This window comes from Panicum virgatum, chromosome 9K, assembly GCF_016808335.1.
Source record: "Panicum virgatum strain AP13 chromosome 9K, P.virgatum_v5, whole genome shotgun sequence".
NCBI lineage: Eukaryota > Viridiplantae > Streptophyta > Magnoliopsida > Poales > Poaceae > Panicum > Panicum virgatum.
Window position 1 is genome coordinate 57,179,098 of NC_053144.1, and position 26,048 is coordinate 57,205,145.

Here is a 26,048-nt window from a genome sequence, read left to right on the forward strand (position 1 = left end):
GGAAGCTGGACCAGTGTCTGTACGGAGAACCGCCCTCTTAATGAATGCCATAACTACAAAAATAAATAAAAAACAAAGTCAAATTATAAACAAATACTCAAACGAACCTTCGATCAACCTCGCTGTCTGTTTAGTGCGAGCCATGAGCCGCAAAGTTACTTACACCGAGGAAAACAAGCAGCTTCACCACGCACGAAACAAGAACCTTTGGACAAAACGCTTTATAGCAAAAAGCGATGAAGGATAGCAAAGCTCGAGAGGGCACAGGTTTTAACCCCCCCCTCTCCTCCGCTTATATAGGCGGTGAAAAGGAACAGTTCCAGCGGTAAAACTGAGGAGACGGCAGCCCAAGCGGCGCAATCAGACAACGACACGTACACAACAAAAACCGACTGTTGCAGCCGACGGTTCGGGAGACGTTTTTCCTCGGGAGCTTCCCGAAGGTTGCACGCAATCTTCTTCATTAACAAGGGTTCAGACCGTCTGTTTCGGACCTCGCCCTCGAGGGGCTACTGTTGGGGATTGGACCTTCGGGTCAAGCCCTCACCCTCGGAAATGCTCCACAACCTGTTTGCAGGGCCACAACGAAATGGAGCCAAGCGTACCCGAAGGTATCGGATGAACACTAAGAAGCGCAAGCTCAAGGACCATGACCTTCGGGCCGAAGGATATCACCTCCTGAAGGCCGAAGGTAACGGATGGCTGCCCAGAAGCGCAAGCGCAAACACCAAGGCCTTCGGTCCGAAGGGTACCGCCTCCACTGCGCCGAAGGTGACGAACGGCCACCCGGAAGCATAAACTCGAAGATCAAGACCTTCGGGAAAAGAGCCCGCGGCCGGGAATGATGGCGGCTGGTCGATCGTTGACGGAACCTTCATGGCCCAAACTCCCGGAGGTACCCGAGGGTTATTGTAACCTTCGTCGACTGAAGACGTGTGAGTAAAACGTGAATATGTAAGAAGGTCGGAGTTGTACACCTTCCGAATACGTGAGAAGGTCGGATTTGTAAACCTCTCACCTTGTAATTTTACACCGGAACCGGCTGAGAGTGAGCTGTAAATGAGTTGGGAGGGGGCAATTTAGGAAAACCTGGCCGAGGGCTAGGGATATAAATAGCCCCCTCTCTCTCCACAGTGTAAAGGGTTGAATTTTCTGATCATTATTGGAGAGTTCGACACTTATTTTCATTGCCACCTTTCTTACTGTTCATGCTCCCTGTTTGGGCATTTACAAAGCAGAGATCCCAACATTATCAAAAGACCTACAGGAGCATTTGGTCTCATAGAAAGGACTACCGAAGCATTTATCAAAGTCCAAATATCAAGAAAGGTCCCTTTTCCTACAAACTATGACATACTGTAACGAACATGGCACCATTTATGCCATTTCGAGTGATTTTGGTGATCGAATGACAACACAACACTTGGACTAATATGATTGTTAAGATAATCATTCTCAGGCTTTTAGGTTCAAGTGATGACAAAGAGAAAGAGAAGATAGGCGTAGCAAGGCCCGATGGACTGCCCCTACGGGGGTTAGCGGACGGGGGTCGAGGGGGAGCCGCCCCTCGCGGGTCTCAGGGCAGCGCCCTGAAAGCTCTTCGATTCAGGAGCACCGGAAGAACCGACGCCAGGGCATCGGAGCATCCGATGGTAGTCGGAAGAACCGACGCCTTGATACTTTGGTGCAGAAGGGAATCGAAGCCAAGTCAGCCTATAGGCACCGGTTGAACCGACGGTCTAAAATAGGGCATCGGTGCAATGGCCGTCCTTTGTACCAGAGACGATGTCAAGTGCCCAGAAGAAGTTTCTTCAGCACCGGTTCAACCGACGGTGCATCGGTGCATACCACCGGTGTAATGACGTCAGCGTCCAGGAGAAGATTCCTTCAGCACCGGTTGAACCGGTGAGGCATCGGTGCAAAGCATCGGTTCAACCGGTGGTCTCTGCGTCAGCCATCAGGAGTCCAACGGCTACTTCGTGTTATGAGTGACCGGATGAACCGACGCTACCCTGCCAAGAGGCATCGGTTCTTCCGGTGGTACGCAGATTTTCAGCTAACCGTTGGAGCAACGGCTACAAGACTTGGTGGCCTATATATACGCCTCACCCCGGCCATTTGAAGATTGCTGGAGTTGCTGGACATCCCACACACACCCAAGAACATCTCCAAGCCATACAAAAGCATCAAGATCATATCCTTAGCCCTTAGCACACTTTGAGAGTGTTGTGTAAAGGATTAGCTCTTAGTGAGTGAGTTTGCAAGGCTTAGAGCCTTTGTGCTGTGGTTCATTAGTGAACCAAAACAAGAGCTTGGTGCGCCGGCACCTTGGAGCGTGGAGCTCGCCGGCAACGTCATCGACCCTCCGACTTGGTGTGGAGCGGCGACGACACCTTTGTGCGGGGGACGTGGAGACCCCCATCCTTTGTGGAGAAGCTCCTTAGTGGAACCCGGGGCCAAGGTGACCGTGATTGTGTTCACGGAAGAGACTTGGTGGCCGAGTAGCAATACTCTTAGTGAGTGCTACAACAACGTGGATGTAGGTGTGCCTTTGTGGCTAACCGAACCACGGGATAAACACCCGCGTCAAGAGTTTGCTATCTCCTATCCCGCTCTTTAAGCTTCCGCATTTCATTCTAGTAATTTGTATGCCTTTACTTTCATAGAATAGTTTCTTGATAGGAAATGCTATAGGTTGCTAAACTCTTTTGGGATAGGGGTTTTACACTAAAACAACCTAGTTGCACATCTAGATAGCTTGTTTTAGTTTAAGCTTTGTGCAAACTAGTTGGAGCCATAGGTCTAAGTTTTTATTAGAGCCTAATTCACCCCCTCCCCCTCTTAGGCTAGAGCACCCGATCACTTTCACATACTGTAGATGCATTAATACAATTGCACCAACAAATTATTTCCGTTAGGGGAGAAATCCTTTTTATTTTTTGACGGCACACTTACAAACACATGTGGTATTCCTTGCCTTGCACATTATTTTATCCTCATCGATGTCTTCCACATCGGAAACTCAAGTATTGGCATACATCACATATATAGGTAACAAAGCACACTAACGCAACGGATGGCATAAAAAAAAGTACACACGAACGTTATCACGATAACACGAAATTGATGAAGTGATCAAACACAGCAAGTTGTTATTACCAGGCGCAGCTCCTCGTCGCGCCACATCAAACGGACATCTCCTTTGCCGCCATCTCCATCTCCTCCCTCATTTGGAGCGCGCTCGCCTCCATCTTGCAGCACTTGCAAGGCGGGCTCACTATCGGCACCGCGCCGCGAGCGTGCGCCCGTCCATTCTGAGGCCCGTTCGCGTCGGCGTCGTCGACCTTGCGCGCGACGATGACGGAGTTGATCACCTCGTCGTCCGGGTGGTACACGGCCAGCACATCGAACCCACCGCGACGGATGTCCTCGGGATCGACGATGGGGTACAGGAACCCGCGAGCCCCGTGCGCGCTCCGCACGACGAGGGCCGCTCCGTCGGCCATGTGCCTGCCGAGGTGAGCAACGATCTTGGCCTTGTCCTCGGCCGCCATGCCGACAAGCGCAGCCAGGAAGACCACGTCGTACTTGCGGAGCTCGTCCGTGAGGTCGGCGACATCGGTTGTGTGGAAGGACATCCGCTTGCGCAGGTCCGCGTCCGCGCGAACTAGCTTCCGGGCGCGGTCGTTGGCGGCGGCGCACCGGTCGTAGTTGTCGAACACCGTGCTCGGCAGGTGGCGCGCGGCGAGCACGAGCGAGCTGAAGGGCAGGGGACCTGACCCGACGAAGGCGACGAGGGAAGGCTCGAGGCCCGGGACGTAGCGGACCAGGAGTTCGTACTCCAGCTTGCTCAGGTTGATGTAGTTGCTAAAGTAGGGGAAGCGGCTGAGGTGGTCGAGCGGGTTGTCGAAGGCGGCGAGCATGTCGGAGTAGTGAGCCTCGAGGTGGCCCTCGGCGTCGGAGCAGAGGCGGATGAGCTCCTCCCGCATTCGCAGCGCGTCCGGGGCCAGCTTGGTCACGTCGACCGGGCTCGGTGGGACGCAGGCCATGACGAGGTCGGTGAACAGCTTGTCGACGTCGGAAGATGGGCTCAGTGATGGCAACTTGGAGATGGCGGCGTGGAGGCCGGCGATCTTTTGGACAAGAGCAGCAACCTCCTCGTTCTTTTGCGCGTCGACCTTGCGCGCGATGATCACCGAGTTGATCACCTCACCTTCCGGGTGGTACACGGTCAGCACATCGAATCCGCCGCGACGGATGTCCTCTGGATCGACGATGGGGTACAGGAACCCGCGAGCCCCGTGCGCGCTCCGCACGACGAGGGCCGCTCCGTCCGCCATGTGCCTGCCAAGGTGCGCAACCACGTCGGCCTTGTCCTCGGCCGCCATGCCGACAAGCGCGGCCAGGAACACGACGTCGTACTTGCCGAGCTCGGCCGTGAGGTTGGAGACGTCGGCCGTGTGGAAGGACATGCGCGCGCTCAGGTCCTTGTCCGCGCGGACCAGCTTTCGCGCACGGTCGTTGGCGGCGCCGCACCGATCGTAGTTGTCGAAGTGCGTGTTGGGCAGGTGGCGCGCCGCGAGCACGAGCGAGCTGAACGGCAAGGGGCCTGACCCGACGAACGCGACCCTGGACGGCGCGAGGCCGGGGATGTGGCGGACCAGGAGGTCGTACTCCAGCTTGCTCAGGTTGATGTAGTTGCTGAAGTAGGGGAAGCGGCCGAGGTGGTCGAGCGGGTTGTCGAAGGCGGCGAGCATGTCGGAGTAGTGCGCCTCGAGGTGGCCCTCGGCGTCGGAGCAGAGGCGGATGAGCTCCTCGCGCATCCTCTGCGCCTCCGGATCGAGCTTGGTCACGTCAACGGGGCTCGGCGGGACGCAGGCCATGACGAGGTCGGTGAAGAGCGCGTTGACGTCGGGGGACGGGCTCAGCGACGGCAGCTTGGAGATGGCGGCGTGGAGGCCGGTGATCTTCTGCACCAGGGCAGTGACCTCCACGTTCTGGGTGGCCTCCATGCCTGCAGCAGTTGCTTGAATTGCAGTAGGGAAGCTGAGCGCAGAGAGGCCGCAGCTGATGATGGGTCTTGTGCTCAAAGGCGGCGAGTGCTCGACTGCTCGTGTGCTAGCTCCTTGCTGAGTAATGGAACAGGCACCGAGAATATATATAGGACGACACGGCGCCGGCGGTTTGGTCAGTGCATCCCTGGTCCTGTTGATCTTGATCCGGCATGCAAAGTGATGGCAGCTCCGGCTGACGTGCTGGCTAAGAATTTAGAAATAGTAGACGAAGCGTGTGGCCGTCGATTAGTATACTTGAAAAACAAAAGGACAATGAGCCATCCGAATATCCGATTACATGCACAAGAGGTTGAAAAGTCGAAGCTCCAAGGCATGGCGCGCTTCACGCTTCCACGGCCAATGGCCCGTTTCATGCCTGTGCTGTGATTGGCACGTACCGGAGGAAAACCTCACATCACGCCACGTGAGTGTGGACGGACGTCCCGCTGTCTGTTTCTTCCCGAATCAACATCATGTTAAAGCCAGGCAAAACACGCATCGGTTAAACATCATGTTAACTAAGCAATGGTGGTTAAACAGCACCAGCTACGCCTGATTTGATGAGGACACTGCTCCATCGAATGCGTACACGTTGAAGTCCGACTCGTCTATAATTTGGACTTCGTTTACTTCTCGGATTCCAAAAACAGTTAGCACCAAAAACAACACCACTACCATATACGGAGTCCGTTTGAGGAGAACTTTATATGGTTGGAAAGATAATTTCATAACCTTTCCAATGCCACCAGATTCAAGTCCATAGCTGTTCGGAGTCAACGGAAATTCACGAAACAAATCGACGTCCAGAATCTGGAAAGGTACTGCGCCACCTCTTTTGGGCCAATGGCCCGTGTATCGTGTCGGGCCTTAACCTCAAGTTGAGGGCGCCCACCTCTGGTCGCTCCAACCCTAGGTCACCTGGTTCTTCTATAAACTCAGTAGCCGCCGCCGCTTAGACTCGGGTTTTGTTTAGTCTTAGAGTTTTTCTTTGAGGAACATACATTGCATCGTTGTATCTGTGGCGACAAGTCCTTATATATTGATCCAGGGCCCCGTTCTTGATCTCCTCCACTGTGTCGATTAGTCCTTTGGAATCGAGTTCTTGAACCCTACTTTGATTTTCGCTTCATACACATCTGCAATTTCAGATTGCGTGTTTATCCTTTCTTGCTTGTGTTCTTCGATTCACTTGCAGGAAAAGACTTCTCGGCGAGGTCAATCAAGTTGTGCTTGGTTGATAATCAGCGGAGCGGTGGTGTAACGGTTGCAGACTTCGAATTCGTGTCTGATTAGAAGTCGGATCGCCAACGTCACGTACTCCATCAATCGAATCTACCTTACCTCTTGGAAGATCGGGCCGCATCTACATCAAAATTACTAATGGTGGACGACGACCCAACCATCATCTTCCACCTCACTCATCTTTTCTCTCGCCGTTTGCTTCTCCCCGGCGCGCTAAGTGAACAGGCTCCGCTGGCGCCTCGCCTTCCTCAGCCACGGAGGGTCGCCTGATCTCCCGCTACATGTACTCATCTTCCGTTCCAAATTATAGATTGTTTAACTTTTTTAACACTAAATTTGATCACTCATCTTATTTCCGCCGAGTGCGATACGGGGTCAAAACTTAAAAGACTGCATTCCTGTACAGAGTCATTAACTGTTATGATTACAGTTGTATTGGCGTAGTTTGGCGTTGGCCTCTACCAATAGAATAAATATGGATTCGAATATAACGAGGTGCAATATCCACCAATGATTAGGCCTTTCCTACACTTTGTAGGCCATACACGTTAGTCACATGATCACCTTCTGCAGAAATCAATCAAATATAATGCCAATCAAGCCACGACTGGAAGAGAAGGCACTGGGCACCAGTTCTGGCACAAGCGCAATTGTGGCTTTATTTTCTGTTTGGGCCTGCTGCCCTGAAAAGGTTTCGTGCACCAGCTGAGGAAAGTTGATCTGTAGAAAATAAAGATAGCTACATTGTCATCTTCCTCGCTTAAGGATAAATATTTAACAAAAAATACAAGTTTACACAGACGTATGCATATTTGAACAAAGTAGAAGCTTCTTTATTGAAACCATTTGCCTCAATATCCTTTGACAGTACGAACGTTTAATTTGCACAACGTGTCAACCAAAATATTTGTTGTGCAAGATTAAATGCACTTGCCCTGTGTGAGATGTATGGAAAAATATTTTGCACAGTGTGATACTTATATGAGAAAATAGCTGGCGCCTTGCTCCATGTGTTGGCATAAGTAAAAACAAAAGGATTATCTTTTTTCAGTTTAAGGAATGGTGAGAATGGGCTTTGCAGCGGGCATCATAAATCCTAAGACAATACCACGGGTGCCAATTAGTAAACACCACAAGCAACGGAGTTTTCTTTTCCTTTTTTACTTCATAAGAAAAGCAACAATCAAAGAAAACTTACCACAGAAGCGATCGCGGAAGATATGAGGATCCCTGAGGACTTGGATCTTCAAGAGCTGCACTGCCACCGCTGGCTGACAGTGTTTTGTTTTCGCTGTCAGCCACTGAATCTGAGTCAGCCTTGCTAGCACCGTTTACACAGTAGTTCTGCAGCCACCTATCAGTCTCCCAGAGGACGTGCATAATACTTTCCCTTGCAGAGTACCCATGGCTCTCAAAAGGAAGTATCACCAAACGAGACAGCGCACCATGCCCTTTCAGGGCATTGAAAAATCGGTCTGACTGTAACATAAAATAGATAGACAGAATTAGATAACACTCAACTGTTACCTAAAAATTGTGGACAACTACATTCATAAACCAGTAAAAATGATAAACAGAGTATTAAATAATGGCAGCGTAGAAGATATTTTTCTCAAAAAGAAATGCACAAGACAATCATAAGTGATCGTGGCATTTTAGTTTACAAGTTTTTTGAAGAAATTTTAGTTTACTAGTTAAGACACTGAAATCAAGCAGGTCTAATTTCACATATGCAAATGAGAACTGGTGACCTATTAAAACAATAAAAAGAAGTTTTTACTTTTTAGGACTTGGCAACGTTTGCTTTTTACATTAGCCTACCTTTAATACAGGTTTTGGTCACTCAACTACTTATGCATGGAAAATAATATTCTTGCTGTTTGCTAAGATCAACATGTTTAATTTGAATTAGAAACAACTGCGTGAGAGAACTTCAAACATCATACAAGGCAGCAAGCAGATGGACAATGAAAAGTTGACCTGCATTGTCAACGTCCCAGAATTGTTGTCCTGCTCTCCATGGATGAGTAGGATTGGTTTCTTGATTTTGTTTGCTGACATGAAAGGGCTCATCTCGACATAGGTGCTTGTTGCTTCCCAGAGTGTCCTATCCTCGTTCTGTAAAAATACATGCTGTTAATGAAGATTCAATAAACAATTCCACATATTGGCAATATCCAGCATTTGTTTTTACCTGAAAACCAAATGGAGTTAGAGTCCTGTTGTAAGCTCCAGAACGAGCAATCCCGCAGCAAAAAAGATGAGATGCGTGAGCTAAGAGATTAGCTGTCATGAATGCACCATATGAATGACCACCAACAGCAATTTTATCAGGATGAGCCACCTAAAGAAATGCAAAGAAATATACATATCATGTCAACTCTTCGAAGGCATTGCACCAGATAGAAGAATATTTGAAGTATATTTGCGCGAACCATAAAAATCACTAGCCAGTGGATCCTGTGACCACAAACTCCTTCTGTAAAAAATATCATTTATATGTAGAAAGAGATCGATAAGGCTTACCCCTCTTTTAACAACTTCCTCAACTGCAGCCTCTGCACTAGCAACTAGTTGTTCCACATACCTACATTAGTTTGCAGTATTGAAACAATAAATATATTATGTTACAGTGACATAGTTCAAAATTATCTAGTACTGAAGAAGGAAATGGAATTGACCATGTAAGTAGCAAATATACCTGTCATTGGCCTCTTCTTCACCTTCACCAATAATCGGGATTGTCGGACCCGACAAAATAGCGAACCTGCAGACCATAGTATTGAGTGTGTGCATGTACCAGAAAGAAACATATTTGCAAGACATCGATTGAAAAAAAATAATGACTCCAAAAATTTAGAAAGGCTACTTAAGTGTACTGATGCTGAATGCATAATCTATTGTCACTAATAGCAAGAAGAGAAAAATACCCTCTAGCCAACCAAAGAAGAGGAGATGTAGCACCAATCCCCGGAAATTCATTAGGGGAACCACGCACTTGCCCAGCAGCATCTTTGCTTTTAAATTCACCAGGGTAGGACCAAACTAGACATGGCAAAGGTCCATCTTTTGAAGGATCATAACCTGGGGGCAGATATAAGTTTGCTGTAAGTTGGACTCCATCCTTCCGCTGGTATCTTATCATCTCCTTAAACAAGGAAGCAAGCTGAGGATATGGGTGCGGGAAATTTGTGATCTTGACTTGCTTCTTTTCTGGCCAAGTCTGCAAGTAATACTGTGTGTTCTCTGTTTTTGATTCTTTTGATGTAAGTATCTTTAACTGATCAAGGGACAGTTCCCCATCAGTTCTGTCTGACATCAGTGCAACAACAGATTCGTAATATTTTTCCTTGTCACTCTCCCATATCCGCTCTTTGCTTCCAGTATTTCTGCAAAAGAAGAATAAAAGGAAGAAGCAATCGTAAGTGACATGTGCCTTGTGTCTGTACGATTGTATAGTAGGAATACATAATATTGGTCATGGATCTAGACATACATATCAAACAAATCAAGGAATGGAACATTTCCTTCTGGTGTGGCACCCATCCCATTCAACAAGACATAAGTACTTCCGTCTTGCTTCTTGATCTTTGCAATGACATATGTTCCCATGTCAGTTCTTCTCATCATTGGGGAGCCAGGATCAGAGTATACATCTTCTGATGACCGGTCAAACAAAATGCGTGGGCTGACATCTTTTTTATCAGGAGAGAGCACCCATGTTCTTGTTTTCCGAGTTTTATACCAAGATTCATACACTAAAGCAAGAGATTCATCACACCAGGAGGTGCCTCTGTAACATAAGAATGAAAATCCATGAGGCATCAAGAGGGAAGAGTTAGTTACTAGGAAAAAGTAATGAAAGGATAGTGTGAAAAACATGCCGTCTTGCTTTCGCCTGGGCACCAACTACACTAACATTTGAATTATTTGTAACTTTCACCTTTCCTTTTCTAGATTGAAAGCTATTTATTCATGTAAAGTTTCATGTTAGAAATATTGTAGTAAAGGCAGCAAAGAAAAGATTAATGATCCAACTAAAGCAGGCTAATGGATAGTTTGAAGGACGTACGCATATCGAAGGTCAAGTTTATGCAGGATCTCTGGCTGTTCACCATTTATGGGCTCAGCATGTTCCATGTAAACTATGTCACGAGGTGAAACTTCTACTTTTGCATCTCCACCATCTTGTGTCTCCACCCTGATCAAAATAAGAGTAAAGTAAAACGAACTAGAAAAAAGGAGAAACTAATGCACGTGCGTATAGCACCTCTTGACAAATTGAGTCATGCATAACTCTCCAAGTAAATGCTGTGCATGAATATCACAGATCATCCAAATGATATAAATGAAACCCTAAGATAAAATTGTACATAAGAGATCTGATAATTACACATATCATACTTCAACAAGAAAACATCAGACTGTAACCATCCAGTCAAACTGAGATAAGAAAATAAAATATCTGCTGATGCTCTTTTAATGTGACTATGTGAGCAAGCGTAATTTTACTGGATTGGTAATGATATAAACTTGTACTAATGAGAAGTCAATTTAAAGTTTCTTTTTAAAAAATCAATTTAAAGTAAAACTGAGTTCCTAATCTAAAGCAAATATACCAATGCCACAAAATTCACACCATATTAAAATCGCATCGATATATATAGAAATAATTACAAAAGGACAAAAGACAAGTTATCACTGCCATGAAAGTTGTGCTTTCTCATAGACAAAATCCCAATTTTGCAAGGTTCTGAATTTTGGAGAGTGTCCATGTTTCAACAAAAAAGTGTCCTACTGTCCTATGGTACTGGTTAATATTTGAAACTATTTAGTTTTTTCACCTAGCTAATGCATCTAGCCTAGCAACCTACCCACTTGTTGGACGGCCACTAGGTCAGGCCCTGTGGACACAGCAAAAATAACATAGATTATCTGATCAACTTAAATGGCTTTGAGGTACTTAAAGTCCAAATCATATAACAGTAGAGTTTACTAAATATTTGTATTGTACTATTTGACACAAAATAAGTATGTAACCATATATTGGACATGGAAGACATCTAATATGGAAAAATGTTCATGAGTATTGATTTTCATATATGTCTATATGGATAAATAAAAATAAAACTGGTATATGTGAATTGACCTATGGAAGATAAGCTAAGCAGAATAAGTTAGAATAGATGGGTGCTATTAAATTTTAGTACAGATCAAATCAAATTGAGACCGTAAGCAAATATGCAACTTGCATTGTGAGTTTACACTAATTACCACAGCTCTGTAGAGTTTTACTATTCTAGCTTGGAATCTAATTACCTTGGTGGCCTGACAACTTCCAATTTCTATGCAATTACTTAATAATAACTTAATACATAACTCAACTGAACCATTATTCTGTTATCACTTGTACAGACTAATGTAGCAAGGTTCAATATGAAATTATAGGAGAAACTTACCTGTAAATAAATGAAAAAAACATCAATGCAGATTTTAATAAGCTAGCTCAGAGTGGTGTTCTACCTACCAATACAGAGTTGAAGGTTTGTCTGCCCTCCAATTGATTGAACGCTTTCCCTTGCGCACACTGCTCATTGTAATTGGAATGTCCTCAGCCAGGGGCAGATCACATAGTTCCCTAATAAACTTCCCATCTACAGTCCACAATTCAACTTTTTTTGGAAATCTCCCACAAGGTACAATGTAGGAATATGGGCGGTGGATGGAAGAAACCATTAGGTATTTATCATCCGGTGATGGGTCAATGGATGTATATACTGCTGGACGGCCAATTGGCTTCACTGTTCCATCCAAAGAGGCTAACACGAGTTGTGAGGTTGCATAGTAATCAAATAGATCAGCATCATATTCATCTTTCAGCAGATCTTGGAATGTTCTCACTTGGACTACATTCTTTGTCTCATTAGACTGGATTTTCGGACCAGACGGAACTGATGGCTTCTGCGGTGGAGCTCCACGTGTCACAGGAATAGTGCAGACTAGCAGTGTACTATTATTAACCCATACAAAGCTGCAACAATAGCAGAAAGAACATTAGTTACAAGCAACAACGAAGAAAGACACTGGGAATAGAAATTCATTTCACCTGTCGAAAATAGCATTTAGGTAGATCTCAGGCGATTTAAAAAGTGGCCTTGCTTCTCCAGATTCAACATCAGCAATCCACACCCTTAGCTTGCCGCTTTTGTTGTCCTCCTATTTGAAAAACAGTCCATATAAGTAACTATTAAAATACATCAGCTTTGTCTGATATCTGTCTTAAAGCCAAGTCAATCAATCACCTCATCAACTCGAACAGTGAAGGATATATGGCAGCCATCTTGTGACCTAGTCACATAGTTCAGTGCATAAAATAGTGATTTGTGCAATCCAAAATAGAAACAGAATTTATTTGTGAAATGGTCAAAAGTAAACAAAAACGCTAGGCAAAAAATTAGCAAGAGAAATTATCCAAGTCACTTAATTGAAAATATAGAATAATTACCATGTGACAAAATTGATCCTTGCACCTACTGTGTACCCATGTACCTCTTTCTCTGGGCCCAAAGTCCCATCATCCAACAGCTTATGGATACTTATTCCAGTGTAGAAAGACCTACAAATTAGATATATTAGATTTACAATAGTGAAATGTTAAAAAAATGCAGCAATAAACTTGTCATGAATGAAAGGAAATAGGGCAAAGCGCTTGAAATTTTATCAAAGCTTTAAGTACTTACATTCTACTCCTAGTATTAGAATTGGCATCAATCCTTAGACCAGCAAGCTTCTCCTCAGGCTTTGCAAGATCCGATAGTGGTGGCAGTGCTCGACGCTTCAGGAACAGAATCTTGTCTTTGTTTGGTGAAAATGACAAGACAGGAAGTGGTGGTGCATCAACAATGTCCTGTATTTCTTTCGGAGGAAGGCGGTAGACAATATCCCCTGAAAGGCCTGCATAGTATACAAATACAACAGGTTCACTACCATTCTCTTCTCTACCTTATGGTTCTCATGGAGTTGAATCCAAGATAAAATACACTCAAGCAATAAGTATAATCCTCACATAGCCCCTGTTTTAAAAAAATGTTTTAAAACTACGTTTAATCTTGATTAAACGCTGAACTTTGGCCTAGCATTGCGTTTAATCACAGTGTCGTTTAATCACAAAAGACATTTAATCTACGTTTAATCACAAAAAACTCTAAACCATAGGCTAGCGTTCACCTAGCGTCTAGCGTTTTTTAAAACCTTGCACATAGCACACAAAAAATAAACCACGTATGAACGACAATAATATATAGTCTCATTTAAGTAGGCTGTTTATTATCATGATAAATCACTCTCCTTAAATAGTCTACATTACTGTCCCAGAAGAAAATATCTGACCCCGTTTGACTCCCAAGTACTAGAGCCATTATTATTTATAGCAATCAAAAGCTTCAGCATCCAAAATTAGTTTACACAACCTGGGGACAACGTTCACTACTCAAGTAGGTTCACAAAACAACTACAGAGACAGAATTGTAAACAGATTATAGGCAAGTTGAACTGAAGAGTGTTCTAGTCTAGATAATTTGAACAGAACCAAGCTATGAATTTTTCCTTGGCAACTAATGATACACTGTTTAGACATCAAGCAAACTAAGTTAAGCTAATTACAACTTAAATCGACCAAAATCCTGGGATAGTTGTACGAAGAGGGGGAAAGGTAAGAAGTAGATAACGTGATCTTCACCAGAGCAAGCAAGCCATACTAGTCTATCTACGAAATAGATTAATGGTACATCCGATCACGAACAATCCAAATCATAACTGAAGATATACTAAAATCTTCTCGCGAGCCGAACGACCGATCGAGACGCACAAGTCGACCGGTGCTCTTATCTCGCCCCTGAAATCCCAACGAAGCGATCGTTCAGAATAGACGAAGCGAGCGGCACGTACCGTCGTCTTCCTGGGCCACGGCGGACCCGGCCGGCGGCGGCTCATTGGACTCCCCGGCCGCGCCGCCATCGGCGGTGGCGGTGGCGATGTGGGACAGCCTGGACGCGGCGGAGCTCATGGAGCTCCGGCTGGGCAGGTGGAGATGACGCCGCCGAGGGGGAGGGCGGAGCGCGGTGGCGCGAGCACGCAGAGGTGGGAGCGGCAGCAGAGCGAGGCGGAGGCAGGCCCTGTGCAGGATGGAGATGGAGGACATGATTTATCGGTGTCTCGCTGCCGTCTTGTATACGAACCCAGCAGGAGGGCCAGCAGGGCCGCAGGGGATAGTGGCATTAGAATAGACGGGTCGTCGATGCTGTGCTGCCTTGTGTTGCAGCAGTGGAGATGGGATGAAAGATATTCTGCTCTTTTCTGCGACAAAACATTCTGTTTCTTTTTTTAAATAAAAGACAGAAGCACTGTCACATTATATAAAAAAATTATTCGTACATAATGCGCCGAAACGAACACCACTATCACACAAACAACCACGCAAACAACACATCCAACAAAACACTACACCACCACAACCTGAGCAAAACGCAGGATTTAGACTCTGTTTAGTTCAAAAAAAATCTACAATACCCGTCACATCGTATCTTTGGACACATGTATGGAGCACTAAATATAGTTGAAAAAATAACTAATTACATAGTTTAATTGATTAGCACGAGATAAATCTTTTAAGCCTAATTAGTCTATAATTAGATATTATTTGACATGTAATAACCAAATGTGTTACAGTACCAAACTTAAACTTTTTCATCAACTAAACACACCCTTAGACAAATTTCTTCCAAAAAGTGCCGTGCCTGAAGTAAATCTCGCATTTCAACTAGACCTAACATTTGTTTTACTGAATTTATCTGTCGTTACGCGCCTTAGCAACCTACAGATAATTTTTGTTTATTTGATTTTTCTCGCTCGTAGATACTGGTACCTTTTACTTTGGTATCTTTGGCACTTTCTCGGCGGCAAAACTTTTCGTCTTGAGTCATCATGTCGCCACTCCCCCTTGCAAACAAAGTTTGATAATTCTTCTTTGTTTATTTTTTTAAAAAAACAAAGTTTGCTAGTTCACTTTGTTTATTTTCTAAAAAACAAAGTTTGATAGTTCACTTTGTGTGTTTTTTAAAAAATAAAGTTCACGACAGAAAAAAGTTTGATAGTTCACTTTGTTTATTTTTTAAAAATAAAGTTTGATGATTCTTTTAAAAAATAAAGTTTGATAGTTCACTTTGTTTATTTTTTTAAAAAAAATAAAATTCACGTCAGGAAAAAACAAAGTTTGATAGTTCACTTTGTTTATTTTTTTAGTTCGATATCGTTTACATGGCGAGCGAGAGAGGCTCTCTCTCTCCGTTTGTATTTCAGCTAGCGGCTAGCCAGATGCCTGTGCCTTGTGATGACCACTGAGCACCGGCCGAATGATTGGCTGCAAATCCACCTGCTCTGCCAATCCCAGTGTCCATTCCTGCTCGCGGCAACGAGAGGATCTCGAGGGTGAAGGTGTACGTGTACAACCTTCCGCAAAATATTAGACCACGGGTGCTACATACATGATACATACAAGCCTTGAATTTTGATCATCAGTCTATCAGGTATTCTAAATTTGGCGGTTTGGAGCCTGCACAGCTACACTTCAGTTAACATACCCTTCAGAACGAAGCCTTCAGTAGCGGAAAAAGCATAATCTGACGAAAGCACCAATCAAACACTAGACTAGAATTACTCCTCATAACTTTCCAGTAAGAGGTTCAGTATTGCTGTAATTTGCTACTTGTGGCACATTCTGCAAAGAGTAAAATGCGATGGGGGTCCTTAAACTAGCTGACATATTCTGTTTAGGTCCATGAACTTCGAAAATGCATTTTTAGATCCACGAACTATTCAAGTGTGTAACTTGAGGTCCAAAATACCTCTGACCAGCGTTGACTACCTACGTGGACCGCCACATCCGATCCAACGGGGCCGTTGGCCGCCACGCTGGCTCGCCCCCTTCTCCCCTTCATGCTCCGACTCGCCGGCCGGGTCAACGCGAGGCGGGGTGGGCGGGCAGGTGGCGCGATGAGCGGCGGGGCGGCCAGGGCGGGGGCAGCCGGCGCGGAGGCGGAGGAGCCACACGGTGCGGTGTGGCGTGGAGGCGGCGGAGCAGGGGCGGCCGCAAAGCACGCGATGACGATGGAGAGCTCGAGCTCAGCCGCTCCCTCTCCTTAGTGCGCCGGCAAGGGCTCGAGCTTCGGGCGGCCTGCGCCATGGCTGAGCTCGCCCAAGCCGGCACCGGGAGAGCACAGGTGGTCGCGGAGGAGCAGGGGCCCCCAAGGCGGGCCCTGCGGAGGCGGAGGAGCAGGGCTCCACCCCTGACGGCGCCGGCCCCTCCCTCCCCACACCTTCTCCCTCCCCGACGGCGGCGTATCGGAGGAGCAGGGGCCCCGGCCGAGCTCTCCTCGGCTCCGCGCCCCTCAAGCTCTGCGGCGGCGATGGCGAGCTGCAGCGGCCTTCGTCCTCCTCCCTTCTCTGGCACGCCCTCCTCCGACCACGCGCGCCACGGGGCCGCACCGCCATCCCCTGCTCCCTCCGCCGCGCGCGCCGCAGGCCTGCACCGCCCGCATCGTCGGGGCCGTGGGCGAGCTCCAGCCCCGGCGTGGGCAGCGCGCAGCTCGGCGCGGACCCGAGCGGCTCCTAGAGCTTTGGCGGCACCGCGTGAAGCTTCCTCCCCCTTTTCTGTCTTCTTTGTGCGCGGCCGTGGCGTCGCGCCGAGCGGCGGTGGCGGCGACCTGCTATGCGCAGAGCCATGGCGGCGAGCTGCTGTGCGCGGTGGCCATGGCACCTTGACCTACCGTCAACGAGCGGCGAGGCGGCAAGAGAGGCGAGCGGGGGCAGGGATGGCGCGTGCATGGCCCGTGTGGGGGGTGTGGCGAGCCTCCCCGGCCGGGCGCAGGATGGGTAACGACGGCGAGGAGGCGGCCCGACGGAGGATGGTGGCGGCAGGCGGAGCTTCAACGCCGGAAGCTCTGCACGACGAGGCCAAGGGCCAGGTAAGGGCTCAAATGGGTAGAGGGGAGGGAGGAGGAGCTGTGGGTGCGAGGAATCGAAGAATGGTTCACCGGAGAGGATGAATTGATGGTGGCCGGCATCGGGGAAGGAACTCGTGGTGGCGGCGGACCTCCCACGCGCACGCCGTGCGCTGCTCTCCTGTGCGCGCCGCATGGGGAGAGAGGAGAGGAGGGAGGGGAGCTGAGGTCTGCCGGAGCAGGAGGGAGGGGAGTTGGGGTCCGCCAGAGGCGAGCTGAGCAGGACGACGACGCAGCAGCGAGCGGCTCAGCAGGGCAGCGAGGCACGCATGACGGCCAGTGGCCACGTTGGATCTGACGTGGCGGTCCACGTAGGCAGTCAACACTAATCAGAGGTGTTTTGGACCTCAAGTGACACACTTGAATAGTCACTTGAATAGATCGTGGATCTAAAAATGCATTTTCAAAATTCATGGACCTGAACAGAACATGTCAACTAGTTTAAACACCCCCACTGCATTTTACTCTTCTGCAAAATATCAAGAGTTGCATGCACACGTTTCTATATATACAATAGCCAAAACACGAATTACAAAGAAGAATTATACCTACTCTGTAACCGTACAAAATGATGCTAAACATTCAGCCAAGTATGACAAAACAATTTAATTGTGTTCCGTGCTCCTGTATAACACAGCGCACTGCGATTTGCAGTTTCAAAACAAACCGAACCATTTTGATTCTTCCTGTTTCTCCTCCAATGTTTCATAGTAAGTTGACTCCTCCCTTTCACGGCTTGTATAACTATCTATGTATTCTGAACCATCTTCTGAAGCATATGATGATTCGTTCTGAGATTGCATAGATTGAAGCATATGTTTCAGGCCACTTATGATATCATAAATCATCAGTCCAATTCTTCCCCCACCCCAGCTTCCTAGTTGGCTTCCCACGAGGTATCCCAGTTTTCCAAACCTCTCCTCACCGTGGAAACCACCCGCATAAGTTCCAAACAAGGTGCCACTGCCCCGGAGAAAACCTTCTGTCATGCTTCCACCAAAGTACATTGCTTCAAAGAAGTCCCAACCAGAAGAAATTATTGGCCCCAGTATCCGATTGGCTTGACGAGCAGCCACTTTTGCTGCTTTTGTACTGACCTTGTGAGCTTGCTTGGCTGCTTCCGCAGGTGTTAGGCCTTCTGTCATGGCATCGGCTAATGCTCTCTCCAGGGCATGTTGCCGCACCCTTTCCAGGTGTGCCGTTCGAAGGTTATTGACATACAACTTGACACCCTCCTTCACTGAGCATGCAAGGCTGCCAGAACCCATGTCAAAGCAGTTCATGAATGTGAACTGACCACTCTTTGATGAAGCCTCCTTTCCAACAAGTTCCCTGAACTTCTCAGCTGTAAATAAGAAGTGAATGTCATTCTGGGAGATAACTTTGCTTTTTTTATTTGAATCCATGAATAGCTGTAGGAAGTTAAGTTTAGAGAATTAAAAAGGAACCAATAGCTTGCAATATTGGACTGTCATATTCAACTGTGACTATTGGAACATGGGAGTGTTGCTTGCAGAATGTCAATCTGACTTCTTAGCAAGAATTATCTTTAAATTGACCTGTTGGACCAGTAATGGGAGTGTGGCGAAACTTGAGATTACATAAAACAGATTGGTAAACTTGTGCAACTAACCACTCAGTCATATCCAATATTTACAATCGAGCCAATTACCAGTCATTAATGACTCAGTTAAAACACAATGTATTGTCACTAGGGGTGGTAATAGGCCATGGCCCTAGTGGCCTCTTCACAGCCCAACAAAACCCTTAAATTTTTTTAGCTCAAAATTGTATAAGATTAGAGCCCAGCTCTTTTAGGGTCCGGCCGTTAGATTTTCTAGTTCAAAATCTTGGGCCCTATACCACCCCTGATTGTCACTCTTAGTTCTTCAGGAAAGCGTAGGCATGCTACCACCAATACTAAGGCTTTCTGTTTGCTTTGTTTGGCATATGCTATAAAATGAGTGCTTGTGGGTTCATTAGCTAATGCTAGTCAATGAGCACACACCGCTCAGTAAGCAGCTGATATCAGGCAAACCTGTAAAACTGAAAGCTCATTGGTTCTCTTATTATTGATTCACTTGAAAACCTGTTTGAACAGGTAGAAGTTCTGGGTTTTGCCTTGTAGAATATATGGAACTCCGAAGCCCTGGCTTGTCTGAATCAAAAGCAGAGCTTGTGGAGTGTTTCATAGAGCTATGGCTACAACTTCTGCACTTCTACAGTTTCCATTGTTCCAATTTTACTTTTTTATCCTTGCAAATCAGATGTATAAATAATTATATCATTTGTTGTTATAAACTTATATGATGGCAAGTATGTTTGTTGTAGTTGAGACTTTAGAGATCCCAAATCCACCTATAACATTTGGGGTAATGAAGTCACCAACAGTGTCCAATTTTTAATTGTAGCTGTAAATGGATTCATCTAGGCTCCTGAGAGGCCCAGAAACTGAGCATGGTTCTTCGGCCAAGTGGCTATGAGCCTATGACCAATGCATATAAGCTTGGTCTGTGCAGGACGAGACAACAACAAAAGTAAATTCTGTAACCAGAATAAACCATCACATTGACACCTTCAAAATAATCAACATAACTGTCGCCAGGACCAGGATACATTGTTATGCTATCTCTGAGGCTCGGATATGCAGTGACTATTTCCTCATATTGCTAGGCTCATACATGTAAAATGCCATCATATTATCACACATTAGCCCAACCTAACAAATATTCAACCCACACTCAGCTGCTGACATACAATAAACAGTAGTAGTAAAGAGCTATTAATTCTGACAAATTTAACACTTTCTACTGTGTTATGCATTATGAGCAAACTCAATCAGATCTTTCTGGCAATTTTATGACTTCAATAACTCTACACGGATTTTCTTTGCAACTTTGCAGTTCCACAATCACAAGTACGGCAACGAAGAACTTAGAAAAAAATGGAAGGAGAATTCAACCATCCACATCAATCTCAGCCAAATAAATGCACAATTACTCCGTGAAAGCGGAAATTACCACCCCTAATGTATAAACTATAGATCGACCAATCTAAACGCGCCACTGCTCAAAATTAAAATCAGGTAAATTCGCGTTTCCTCACCAAAAAATCAACTACTTCACAACAATTGACGAAGCTAACCGGAAACCAGTGCCCACAGATCTTTGCCTCGGAAACTAGCCGGTGAAATTGCACATGAAAGAAAAGATTCTGCCACCGGAAAACTAACCAGTCATGCTGAGAACGAGGACGCCCATGATGAGGAGCATCAGCCGCACGCGCCGCTTCTGTATGTCCAACATCTTCGCCCGCCGCCGTCCAGATCGAACGCCGTGAGGATCTCACCCCGCCTACGGACCAATTTCCCGCTCTCTCTCACCACCGCGGAGGAAGAGGGAAAGAGAGAGAAAGCAAGGAAGGAGAATGGGCGCAGCGTCCTCTTCGCTGCCGCCGCGTGTTAGAGGCTGATCCGCGTTGCCTTCCTAAGCACGGTGTTATTGCCAGCGAAGACTCCAAAGTCCGTCGCTTATTCGCTCGGCTAACGAGGTGCAGCTGCGGGCCCACATATAGATACTATCATATTGTCGAGCATCCACGCTCTGGTCAGAGGTAAAATGGGCGCGCGCCAGCGGCGATTGGAGGTGGCGGGCGGGCGGGCGGGCGGCGGGGAGTTGGGGCCCGCCGCGCATTGCGAGGCAGCGGGGGGAGCGCGAGCCGCCGCCGAGCTAGACGTGGAGCCGGCCGCGCGAGCGGGCGGGCGGAGCTGGGACGGCGAGGACGACGGAGAGCGCGGGCTGGCGGCGAACCGGCGCGGAGCGCGCCGCACGCGGCGAGGCCGCAGCGGAGCGGCCGGAGGCTGTCGGGCATCACGTTGAGAGAGATGGTTTGCGTGTTTGACGGTGGGGGTCCCACAGATGCTTTGGGGAAGGACGGTTGGGGGAGGAAATTTCTAGGGGCTCAGCGGTAATTTTCCTTGTGGTCAAAGCGGGAGGGTCCAACCCCTAGGGACCGGGAGCGGGCGAGCGGCGGACTTTGGAGTCGCGGAGCAACCGCGATCCAGACGGCGGCGATGGACGGCGACGGGGTCGAGGCGGGCACAACGGCGGCATGGATCGAGAGGCACCAGCAGATGTACGAGCGGGCCACGCGGCACCCGTTCACCGTCTCCATCCGCGACGGCACCATCGACCTGTCCACCTTCAAGCGCTGGCTGGTAAGTCCCTTAATGTCCCCACAGCTGATGCAGTTTAAATTTGTGAGGTTCTTGTTGTGTGACGCCTCCAACTGCGAGAAAATTGATGTGGCCTTGCCTTGGACCATGCCAAGTAGCTTTTTTTTTGTGGCTCGGGGGCTCAAGGCATGGAGCTTGGCGCAACATGTATGTGTAGCGGAGTCTGGAGTTGCTACTGCGATAACGAAAACCAGTGTGAGAGGCTATAGAATTTAGTGATGATCAGTTGGGATGGGCATTTGATTTAAAGTGATGATGGGGGATTTGTGTCAGAAACGGCTTTAGAAGAACTGTGAATTTGAAATGGGATCTGATCTTTGCTCTTCCTTTTTAATATAACAGGCAGCTCTACTGCCGCTTCCGTTTTTTTTTTTAAAAAAAATGGAACCTGATAGCTTGAAGGCAATAGATCTTTATACTTTGAGTGTGAAGTGCAAAGGACTAATCGGCACTAAATGTTACCATTGAATTGTTCCTTCCAATTTCCGGAAGTAACTTTTGGATAGAATTGGCTTTTTGTTGACATTATCCAATTAAGAAAAATGTACAGTGATCAATGATCATATTCAGGAAATCGTGCAAAAATCAACTCAACTCCTAGTTCCGTAGAGTGGTATTATATTGAAAGTTGGGTACTTTGTTATGATCTTGGGTTCTTATTCTAGGCACTATTGTGGCTATTAAAATCCCCTCCCAAGAGATCGCTCTCCTTTTAATGATTTGGATTCGGTTCTTCTTGAGATAGATCTCCCTGTAGGCACATATTCTTATGCTTTTGTTTTATTGTATAGCACTATAACATACATATACAAAAGTGGGGAAAAAACACTTGTAAACGGTTTGTTCTATGATGCTTCCTGTTACTTATTCTGCAACAGAGTACTTTACACACACTGAAGAGCTTATTTAGCATACTGAAGGAAGCAGTAACACTAAATTTTCAAAACAGTTCAAAGTATTTTTGCGGTTGATAGTTTGAAGTGAAATTCAGATAGTTTATACATCCGTAATGGAGTTTATGGGTGGTTTTATAATTATTAGATTTGTGTTGGTTAACTTTATTTCTGTGGTTTGCTTCCAGAAACCCTCTATTTTAGCTATCTATGTCCTCACTGGGGAAAAAATAACATTGTTTGTTTGCCATATTCAGAGCCAGGACTACCTGTTTGTGAGGGAATTTATCGCATTTGTAGCTAGTGTACTGCTCAAGTGTTGCAAACAAGAAAGCTCAGACATGGAAATTATCTTGGGTGGAGTAGCTTCTCTCAGTGATGAGCTCTCTTGGTTCAAGAATGAAGCTGCCAAATGGGGTATTGATCTAGCTAGTGTTTCACAGCTCAAATCTAACACGGAGTACCACAGGTTCATCTCTGTCAAACATTAGCAAGATTTTCCCCACAATAGCATGTCTGAAGACTGTAACTGACATTAACCTTATTGTCAGGTTTCTTCGAAGCTTTACAGAGCCAGAGGTTATCTATGCTGTTGCTGTAACTACCTTCTGGATAATTGAAACCGTGTACCAGGACAGCTTCGGTTTCTGCATAGAAGAAGGTAATAAGACGCCACCGGAGCTCCTGGGCACCTGCCAGAGATGGGGCAGCGCTGAGTTTAAACAGTACTGCCAGTCTCTGCAGAGAATCGCGGATCGCAGCTTGGCAAACGCGCCAGCTGATGCTGTCAAGAGCGCTGAAGAGGCCTTCGTCAGGGTACTCGAGCTGGAAATTGGTTTCTGGGAAATGAGCTCTTCTCAGTCTTAAGTGGCAACGTATACTCGAACGAAATAAATGGCTGCGGCCGCAGACCCAAGCATGAAACATGTACTGTATTTTTACCTGTAGATTGGTTTCACATAACTCCTGTATCGTTGTCACCTGACAAGTACATTACCCTTCGGGCTCGGACATAAAGAACTGAAATAATGTTGCCATCTGATATCCAAATACCGTGTCCAATCTCAACAGATTACAACTTCTGACACTGCAGTATTATCCAGACATATATTGCAATTTCTTCGTGTACTAATTAATTGGACAAAGACTCTTAAATTCGTGGCATAAACAAGACGTTACATCTGCGATATTTCACAGCGTATCACATATACAGATATACTCCTAGTAAAATCATGTTCCAGAAGCACACCAACAAACATATTCCTAATGATTGTTACATCTTTGCCTTGGGATTACAGTAGGAGCTCCTAAATATTTCTTGTAAATAACAAACCAATAGACAAACCTCGCTTTATTGCAAACCAAGCCAGATGAAACTAAGAAACCAAACTCAAACGCCCAAGGAGACGAAGGAGCAGATCCATCATACATTCACGCATGTTGCCGTCATGCCACTCTAGCTAAGCCAGCTAGATCAGGTGACAGGCTGACGGCGACGGCGGATGGCACGACGAGCAGCCTCGCGCGGCTCAGTCCTCATACATGCGGCACTCGTCGGTCTCGGGGTTGTCCTTGCAGAACTCCTCGAGCGGGTCGGCGCCCTTCTGCCGGTCCCGCGCGTGGCTGGCGGCCGCGCTGAGCTCCTCCACCTCGTCCCACGCCGCCACGCACTCGCCGCTCACCGGGTCGTCCGCGCACGTCTCCTGCGCCTGCTTGATGCTCTCGGACACCTTGTTGGCGAGGTCCGGCGGCGTGGCCGGCGAGCTGGCCGCCACGGCCACCAGCCGGCGGTGCGCGCGAACCGGGTGTGCGACGAACGACACGGCGTTCGGGCGGAGCTGCAACGGGGCCGGGGCCTGCTGGAGGCTTCTTGGGGCCGAGAAAGCTGCTATGGCAGCCATGGTGGTGACCATGCTGGCCATGGCGTGACGATTGGGAGCTCTTGGAGTGGCGATGGAGTGAAGCAGGGAAGATTTTGGTTGGGTTGGGCTCGTGTCCTTTTTATGATGCTTCTCGTCTTATCCCTTCGCCGCCAATTGTGTGGTGACAGATCAGCCACGGCAGATTTTCATTCTAGAAGCTCTTTTTCGCTAAGTTTTCTCTATTTCCACCTTTGATGGTTATTAATTTGAGGGCTGTGGTTTTCGATTGTAAAGTTACTAGTTGTTGAGAAATCAATGAAGGAAATAGTACTATCTTGTTATGCATCCTCGTTATAACATTTGGTGGGCGCCTTATACACTTACTGGTATTTTTTTAAGCAACATTATATTCATGTCGGCTCTAAGTTTATAATTTTGAGTTTAAATTGGGCTAGATTTGGCACACATTTGGTTTGGCCCTGAATCATTTATAATCTTGACATATTAATCAAAAAATACAACGTGAAAAGTCTTATTTTTTATATATATAAAAAAAACTGTGACAAACGGTTGAAGGTGTTTCCAATGCCAGGCCTTGTATCCGCCCACTGGCATCTAAGCCATCCTTTAACATGGATATGCTGGTTTCTCCTATCGCTGATAATAGCTAGATATATAACTTGATCTAAAGTTAAAAGTTGCATGTAAAATATCAGGTGTGCAAGGTTTTGTCTAGATGAGAGACGAACAGGGCGGCCTGCGCGTTTTATGTTACCAGCTGATGGGGAGGAGCAATTAATGCAACCAGAGATTTGAGCTGTTAGTTCCAATTACTCGCCAAACACGTCGTCTTCTCCCAGCCCTGAGCCCTGTCGAACTCGGCCGTCACGTACGCAGACGCTAAAACCAGGGGAATCTAGCTAGCGGCCGGCGGCCGGCGGCCCGGTCAGCGTCAGCCGCTGTGAGCTCGATCGATCTCTCTATCTGACCAACCATCTCTCTCGCAAAGCTTTCATGCATGGCCGATTGGGTGACGACGCCATGCGTATGGCGAGCGAAGAAAATGTCGGTACGCACTCGAGTGTCTCGTAGTGCTACTACCGTCCAGTTTAACGCCTCGTCAGCGCAGGGGTGAACGAAAAGTGTCGCTTGCTAGTTTTCCTCAGAAAAAAAATTTCGCTTGCATTTTCATCACCGTGCGTGTCAGGCTGGCAGCGACGCAGCGTTTGTTTTTGCAACGGACCTCAACGTCTCGGACGGTCGAGCGGCAAGGTTGCCTGCAATCGTACAAAATATCGTCTGGTACAGTTGCTGTCGAAGATTTCACGAATCCTCGTTATTGTATGGTCAGGGGAGAAGTCGCTACACTATCTCTATTCTAAATTATAATCACTTTGAGTTTGTTCTAATTCAAATTTCTTCAACTTTAAATGTACCCGTTCCGTTCCAAATTATAGGTCGTTTGATTTTTTCGACACCAAATTTGACCATTCGTTTTATTCAAAAACTTTATGCAAACATAGTCAAATTTAAGTCATTTTTGAAGAACTTGTATCGATAAAGCAAGCCGCAACAAAAGTGATATTTCACATAAATTTTTGAATAAAATGAGTAGTCAAACTTGATGCCAAAAGTCAAACCACCTATAATTTGGAACGGAGGCAGTAGTAACATCGACAATATCAAATAAATACACTATCAAAACA

The 26,048-nt window shown here is 46.7% G+C and overlaps 5 protein-coding genes across 6 annotated transcripts; 1 reads left to right on the forward strand and 4 right to left on the reverse strand.

The window, feature by feature from the left end:
* Positions 1-2,912: 2,912 nt before the first annotated feature.
* Positions 2,913-5,118, reverse strand: LOC120652617 (nicotianamine synthase 2-like). Its single transcript, XM_039930487.1, has one exon. It carries the CDS (start codon positions 5,010-5,012, stop codon positions 3,186-3,188), a length of 1,827 nt encoding a protein of 608 aa, XP_039786421.1. The 5' UTR covers positions 5,013-5,118; the 3' UTR covers positions 2,913-3,185.
* Positions 5,119-6,659: 1,541 nt separating this feature from the next.
* On the reverse strand, positions 6,660-14,612 carry LOC120652618 (probable glutamyl endopeptidase, chloroplastic). 2 transcript variants are annotated; one of them, XM_039930489.1, is made up of 15 exons: positions 14,244-14,612; positions 13,037-13,250; positions 12,802-12,912; positions 12,599-12,644; positions 12,403-12,512; positions 11,824-12,327; positions 10,369-10,497; positions 9,793-10,089; positions 9,227-9,685; positions 8,998-9,063; positions 8,823-8,883; positions 8,491-8,640; positions 8,277-8,414; positions 7,495-7,775; positions 6,660-7,016 (listed from the first exon to the last, which is right to left on the reverse strand). In XM_039930489.1, coding segments are annotated over exons 1-15 (2,820 nt in total). In that variant the 5' UTR covers positions 14,497-14,612; the 3' UTR covers positions 6,660-7,015. The 2 variants fall into 2 exon arrangements, with proteins under 2 accessions (XP_039786423.1, XP_039786422.1); XM_039930488.1 differs by lacking the exon at positions 6,660-7,016 and adding an exon at positions 7,279-7,392 and having other exon boundaries at positions 14,244-14,531.
* A 3,160-nt stretch (positions 14,613-17,772) lies between these two features.
* Positions 17,773-20,942, reverse strand: LOC120652619. The gene is made up of 2 exons (XM_039930490.1): positions 20,586-20,942; positions 17,773-18,698 (listed from the first exon to the last, which is right to left on the reverse strand). Exons 1-2 carry the CDS (start codon positions 20,656-20,658, stop codon positions 18,010-18,012), a joined length of 762 nt encoding a protein of 253 aa, XP_039786424.1. The 5' UTR covers positions 20,659-20,942; the 3' UTR covers positions 17,773-18,009.
* Positions 20,943-21,314: 372 nt separating this feature from the next.
* Positions 21,315-23,856, forward strand: LOC120652620 (bifunctional TENA2 protein-like). Its single transcript, XM_039930491.1, has 3 exons — positions 21,315-21,569; positions 22,738-22,949; positions 23,032-23,856. The coding sequence occupies exons 1-3, from the start codon at positions 21,426-21,428 to the stop codon at positions 23,345-23,347; spliced, it is 672 nt and encodes a 223-aa protein (XP_039786425.1). The 5' UTR covers positions 21,315-21,425; the 3' UTR covers positions 23,348-23,856.
* LOC120652621 (calvin cycle protein CP12-1, chloroplastic-like) lies at positions 23,576-24,466 on the reverse strand. Its single transcript, XM_039930492.1, has one exon. The coding sequence runs from the start codon at positions 24,400-24,402 to the stop codon at positions 24,010-24,012; it is 393 nt and encodes a 130-aa protein (XP_039786426.1). The 5' UTR covers positions 24,403-24,466; the 3' UTR covers positions 23,576-24,009.
* Positions 24,467-26,048: the final 1,582 nt, after the last annotated feature.

Excerpts from the sequence above, each read along its gene's own strand:
- LOC120652619 (XM_039930490.1), bottom strand. The coding sequence starts at position 20,658 with ATGTTGGACATACAGAAGCGGCGCGTGCGGCTGATGCTCCTCATCATG. Across the intron at positions 18,699-20,585 it reads CCTCGTTCTCAGCATGACTG|CTGAGAAGTTCAGGGAACTT; the intron begins GTTAGTTTTCCG and ends TCTTATTTACAG.
- LOC120652621 (XM_039930492.1), bottom strand. The coding sequence starts at position 24,402 with ATGGCCAGCATGGTCACCACCATGGCTGCCATAGCAGCTTTCTCGGCC.
- LOC120652620 (XM_039930491.1), top strand. The coding sequence starts at position 21,426 with ATGGACGGCGACGGGGTCGAGGCGGGCACAACGGCGGCATGGATCGAG. Across the intron at positions 21,570-22,737 it reads CCACCTTCAAGCGCTGGCTG|AGCCAGGACTACCTGTTTGT; the intron begins GTAAGTCCCTTA and ends TGCCATATTCAG. Across the intron at positions 22,950-23,031 it reads TCTAACACGGAGTACCACAG|GTTTCTTCGAAGCTTTACAG; the intron begins GTTCATCTCTGT and ends CCTTATTGTCAG.
- LOC120652618 (XM_039930488.1), bottom strand. The coding sequence starts at position 14,496 with ATGTCCTCCATCTCCATCCTGCACAGGGCCTGCCTCCGCCTCGCTCTG. Across the intron at positions 10,498-11,823 it reads AAACCTTCAACTCTGTATTG|GGTGGAGACACAAGATGGTG; the intron begins GTAGGTAGAACA and ends TATTTTGATCAG. Across the intron at positions 7,393-7,494 it reads CTTCCGCGATCGCTTCTGTG|GATTTATGATGCCCGCTGCA; the intron begins GTAAGTTTTCTT and ends GTATTGTCTTAG.
- LOC120652617 (XM_039930487.1), bottom strand. The coding sequence starts at position 5,012 with ATGGAGGCCACCCAGAACGTGGAGGTCACTGCCCTGGTGCAGAAGATC.